Source organism: Scaptodrosophila lebanonensis, unplaced genomic scaffold (assembly GCF_003285725.1).
Source record: "Scaptodrosophila lebanonensis strain 11010-0011.00,11010-0021.00 unplaced genomic scaffold, SlebRS2 tig00000043-arrow-pilon, whole genome shotgun sequence".
Taxonomy (NCBI): domain Eukaryota; kingdom Metazoa; phylum Arthropoda; class Insecta; order Diptera; family Drosophilidae; genus Scaptodrosophila; species Scaptodrosophila lebanonensis.
The window spans coordinates 10766740-10772299 of NW_022060545.1; the positions used below are offsets into that span (position 1 = coordinate 10766740).

At 37.5% G+C, this 5560-nt stretch overlaps 2 protein-coding genes across 3 annotated transcripts; one reads left to right on the forward strand and one right to left on the reverse strand.

Moving 5' to 3' along the window:
- The first annotated feature begins 284 nt into the window (after nucleotides 1-284).
- Nucleotides 285-4435, forward strand: LOC115622111 (eukaryotic translation initiation factor 4E1). Of its 2 annotated transcripts, none has more exons than XM_030515953.1 (5): nucleotides 285-426; nucleotides 2547-2902; nucleotides 3706-3805; nucleotides 3869-3956; nucleotides 4022-4435. In XM_030515953.1, exons 1-5 carry the CDS (start codon nucleotides 400-402, stop codon nucleotides 4183-4185), a joined length of 735 nt encoding a protein of 244 aa, XP_030371813.1. In that variant the 5' UTR covers nucleotides 285-399; the 3' UTR covers nucleotides 4186-4435. The 2 variants fall into 2 exon arrangements, with proteins under 2 accessions (XP_030371813.1, XP_030371812.1); XM_030515952.1 differs by lacking the exon at nucleotides 285-426 and adding an exon at nucleotides 1880-2467.
- On the reverse strand, nucleotides 4421-5318 carry LOC115622112 (fas-associated death domain protein). Its single transcript, XM_030515955.1, has 2 exons — nucleotides 5108-5318; nucleotides 4421-5047 (listed from the first exon to the last, which is right to left on the reverse strand). The coding sequence occupies exons 1-2, from the start codon at nucleotides 5267-5269 to the stop codon at nucleotides 4496-4498; spliced, it is 714 nt and encodes a 237-aa protein (XP_030371815.1). The 5' UTR covers nucleotides 5270-5318; the 3' UTR covers nucleotides 4421-4495.
- Between the last annotated feature and the right edge of the window lie 242 nt (nucleotides 5319-5560).

A 5560-nucleotide genomic window follows, 5' to 3' on the forward strand; every position in this document is an offset into this window, starting at 1 on the left:
CTTAATATTATGCAGCATACATTGAGCTATCAAATAATAATTTAAGCTAGTACAACAAATTTCGCAACTTGTATGTCATTTCTACATTTTTCTCATTGCAATTTAAAATTTCAACCGCTTTGAGTTAGTGGCGCCCGTCTGCCTAACTTTTATTTTCAAGCGGTGTGGCAGCGTTACAACATATCGATAACTGTGTCTACAATACATCGACTGCCAGCACATCGATAGCTTCGGTGTGTGCCATGCATCTCTAGTCGAGTTATCTGTTCCATTAAAAATAGTAATTAATAGCTGTGAAGCGTAAAGTTTTTACATATTTTTGTTAAAACCAATTGCTAGTATTTGTACGCATTAGTACAGCGTATATATTAAATATTTTTATTAATTCTATTGTACGAAATGGTCGTATCAGAAACCGACGAAAAGGTAAGCAGGTAATGGCATGGCATGCTGAGAGAGCAACGCCACTAAAAGCCCCGTACACGCCACCCATCGTTAAGCTACCAACGAAATGTCTGCAGCTGGCGTGGCAATGTATTGATTTCAAAAAATAATACAAAGGTCTAAATGGAAACAGCTATCACCGACGCACATGTGATTTCTTAAAATATAAATAAATACTTCTGTGATTAATTACATTTGACATGCTGTTACCTACGTTGCGTAGCGCGTTACGATACGAAACGTAATCGTCTCTTCATTTGCATAACAAAAACGTAATAACAAACATACGTAATAGAGATGGACATAAGACATTTTTGTTCGTGAATAACGAAGAAAAAAGTTATTCGATAAAACATTTTCAGCACGGGAAAGAATTTTTTTGAAAAGATAAATTTATAGAAATCAATTTAGCTTAGTTTGAATTCTCGAATTGATGAATTTCTATTAACCGTATGAACTGAAATTTAAATCGATAAAATCCCTCAATTTGTGAAATTTCCGGCAAATGGAGTTCGAAAAATTTGATCGAATTCCGAATTTGTAAAAGTTGTAATTGGTTCTAATCTGTCAATCATTTACAAACTATTTCCTTTAAATATCCGTGCATATGTGTGTATCAACGTCTTGCTGAGCCGCGTGTGGTTGAAATTAAAATGGCTCTTCGTGTCGTGTCGAAAGAGCCGGTCCATTTCCATCTCTAATACGTAAATTTAGCAACGAAAAAAAAGTCGCGTGCTCTTTGCGAAGAGCAGAATAAAATATAAAGACCGCTTGCCGCGCGTTTGCTGCGCGTGTTTTTTGTAGCTTTGTGTGTCATTCTTTGTGTGGCTTTGTGCCCCACCGGAATTCGCGAACAATTTACGGTGCATCGCTCTTTTCTCAAGTGATAAAGGCAAGCCAAAAGAGTAGAAAAAGTTCATGGAAAGTAAAAAACTAGATTTGAAAAAAGAAAAGTGAGCTGAGAAGACGACGACGTCAGAGACAACCTCACTACACATGCAAAAGTGCGTACGTGTGTGTGTGTGTGTGTAGAGTGCGCGTATGTGTGTGTTTTTGTGAAGCATAAAAAGTAGGTAAAGCAGCAAAAAAAAAAATAAGAAGTAAATTACTGCAATGAGAAGCGCGTCAGCCATTATTAGCAACAACAATAAAACCATTGCCGCGTCAAACAACAGTTAAGTTTTAGCCATGGCGACTGCGACGCAACGTCGCGACAAACCAACCAACGACTTTCATCGTTAAAGCTGAACCGTTGGCTTGAATTTTTTCTTTCTTCTCTTCAGTAAGCCGCCTTGTGGCTTGCAAAACGCACACAAATTAATTTTCAAAATATAATTATTCAATATAAAAGCAAATTTTGTGCAATATTTAATATGTATTAGCACTCCTATTTTTGAAATAATAGTAATAATCAACATATTTGGGAACGAACGAATAAAATTTCAAGCAAGCAAATCAAAATTTGTAGATTCAGAAAAAAATAAATAGAATCAAATCGGGTCACTGCCAAATCAAACAATTGCAATCGCACACATAGTATACGAGTATAACGCAAATAACAAGTAAAACAAGTTTTCGTTTTTGGAAACAATCAGAACGCAGAAGTACGCAAGTAGTGAATAAATTGGTCGCAAATTGTGCAAATATCAAAAAAAGAACAAGAACGACCAAAAGAAAATAAAAATCAGAGTAATAAAAAATATACCCAATAATAATTATACGCGTCGGCTGCCATATACAAAAAAAAAGATACACACACACACACACACGATCGCGACGCCGACAAGTCAAGTGAATCAGCATCTGATCGTCTCGCCCAGCAACCAACGACGTACATAAAAATCGAAACCAAAACCAATATCCAAATTCGAAACTACATATTACAGCACTATACTGCCCAATCCATATTGTAATCAGAGCTTAGGCGACGGAAATAAGAGTAAACAAAATCAGATACGGCCACAATATGCAGAGCGATTTTCACAGAATGAAGAACTTTGCCAATCCCAAGTCCATGTTCAAAGTAAACGAAAAAAATAATAATAATAAAAATGCCAACATCCAACGAATTCACTACACACATATGTCCATTCTATTTACAGAACACTGCAGTCGCTGCCAACAATGAATCGGGCAATACTGTCGGAGCAAACACAGTCGCCCCCGGACGTCCAGATTCAACAACGCCTGCAACTGTTGCTGTTGCCAAAGATGAGGTGAAGACGAACGAGCCCACAGATGAGAGTGTACGTACGGAGCATTTGTTTAAACACCCGCTGCAGAACACTTGGACCTTGTGGTATTTGGAAAACGATCGCACCAAATCTTGGGAGGATATGCAAAATGAAATAACGAGCTTTGACACTGTCGAAGATTTCTGGAGCCTTTACAATCACATTAAACCGCCATCAGATATTAAATTGGGCAGCGATTATTCACTCTTCAAGAAGGGAATACGGTACGTTTGTACACCTCAACAAATAGTGTCAATATTTATTTAAAAGGTAGATAAGATAAAGTACAATAATCGCAAGCCCAATCGTTTTGTGAAAGTGCAGGAAAAAGAAGCACTCGTGCAACTTTGAGGTAGCTTTCAAATTTCATATACAGCTAATCGCCTTTATAGTGGCGCAAAATAGATTGCACATGACTGGAACAGTCAATTCCGACCTCGCAAGATTTATTTTTGTCCGCCTTTTATTTACCATTTTCAGGTACAGCTTTATCTATATATTAAAATAAAACGTAGTTTCGATGTCATACACATAAATTACTGTTTATATCCCGTGTTATAACTATTGAGCCTTTCTAGAGCCAACACAATCCCCCGCAGTCATTTTTTCAAAACGGCTCTTACTTGTATTGACCGGATATGAAGTATTACTTTTTTGAATATAAACGATTAGATTATACTTGCAACATAACTTTATTGTAGTTGTGGACACAATTTTTTCTGCAATCTATATTTTTTTTTTTTTTTTATTATTTTGTTTTGTTTATTAGTTTTCTTAGAACCAACAAAAAAAAGATAACGTAATTCCCCTAGGGGGAAAAACGTTTCAAAAACTATTTTTGAGTTATGATGTCCATTAAGTATTGCTGTTCACGCTCAACAATATTTAAAACACTCCTTGCGTTTGGTATATGTACAAGTTACATGCATACGAGTATAATATACATCAAGCGCTTCATACGCTCTACTCTGTATTGCAATGGTGATTATGTATTATTCTTAAAATTGGATAATTTTTGTTTTTTCAGTCCCATGTGGGAGGATGCTGCCAATAAGCAAGGTGGTCGTTGGGTGATCACACTAAACAAGAACTCCAAAAACGATCTGGATAATTTGTGGCTTGATGTGGTAAGTGTGCGACTGACCGAACCATCGAGTAAACGGGAATACTGTATTTCAAATTATTTACAGCTTCTCTGCTTGATTGGCGAGGCCTTTGATCATTCGGATCAAATATGCGGTGCTGTTGTCAACATACGTGGCAAGAGCAACAAAATCTGTAAGTGATAAACGGATTCAATCGTATTTCGCTTTCCTAGCTAATTGTTTATTTAATATTTTCAGCAATTTGGACAGCAAATGGCAACAATGAGGAGGCCGCTCTAGAAATCGGCCACAAGTTGCGCGATGCTTTGCGTCTGGGACGCCAAAACCTCTTGCAGTATCAGCTGCATAAGGACACTATGGTGAAGCAGGGCTCCAACGTAAAATCCATCTACACTTTGTAAACAAACAATTAAGTATCGAGTAACGCTCGCTAAGCTTTTTTGTTTACGTCAACAATAATTGGCTTTGTGTTTGTTTGGCTTCAGATTAACATCATAGCCCTGAGCAACGAAAATATTGAGCCAAAACACAATGATTACAATACTTGTTATAAAAAAATATTGGCTGAGTATCGACAGTCACATTTTGTATTCAATATCAATTTAACGATAACATTATGTAATAGAATAATAAAAATATTTTAAAATCGTATTTTATTTATCATATTCTAAAACTTATTACAGAGGGAATGGAAGGCGGTCGTTGTTGATGTTAATGGGACATAATATTTTCCACCTTGCGCCGAAGATCGTTTCGGCCACATTCGCTCAGTGCACGGCATAGGAGCAAAACACGATGTCGGGGGTCGTTGCACTCATCATCCTCAAAGAGTTGCATTAACTGTAAAATGCGTGACTTTAAATCGTTTGGGAAGCGACATTCAATATCATCCATGGAACCTTCAGTTATATTCAGATGGCGGCCAAGCTCGCGCCATGAGCGACCCAAACTCTCCATTAATTTCTTATAAATTGCCCTGCGTTTGTCTTCCGTTAGAACACATGGAATCACATAGTTTTGTTGTATCTGGCGATGTTGTTGTCGTTGTTCCTGTGAAATAGCAGGGCATGTTTCAAGCGAACCACTGATACGCAGTTTCCTTTCCAGTTCCTCTGAAAGCCGCTGTTCGTGGTATTGGTTTACGATTGGATTGTCTGTACACTTATAATTCTCCACAGCTTCGCTGAACTTTGCGTTATCGGAGAGGCTGGCAAATTTTCGGAACGGCTCAACATTTTGTTCACTAATATTATCGTTTCGCTCCTGCAAATTGTACAATTTCCAAATGTTCAAGTGTCGTTGAATGGATAGTCAGTACCTCACCAGGCAATCTATCAACTGCTCTACGGTAGTTATGAGATCCATCTTACGGGTCGAACCTATTTCCCTTTCGAAATATATTTTTAACTCATCTAAATCAGAACTTGTCACAGTTTCAGTTAACGCTAACGCTTTTAACATATCGTAACAATAAGCACCCGACATGACTAACGGATTAATGTAGCATAGCTACATTCAGAAACGGACACTACGCGACTGAATAAAACACGACCCTTTTATCTGAAACCAAATATGCTTTCCAAACAGCTGTCAGTGTAACCCTATCATATATAGGGCATTAATTATTGAGTGTGTAAGCACTAAGTAACAGTAATCGATACATTTACGATACATAAATGTCATATGTATCGACATTTGCATCGTAATGCCGTTTCGATTCCGCTTCATTCCAATCATTTACGTCGCATCCCTCGTAAGCGCAGGTTCGTCGCGGCT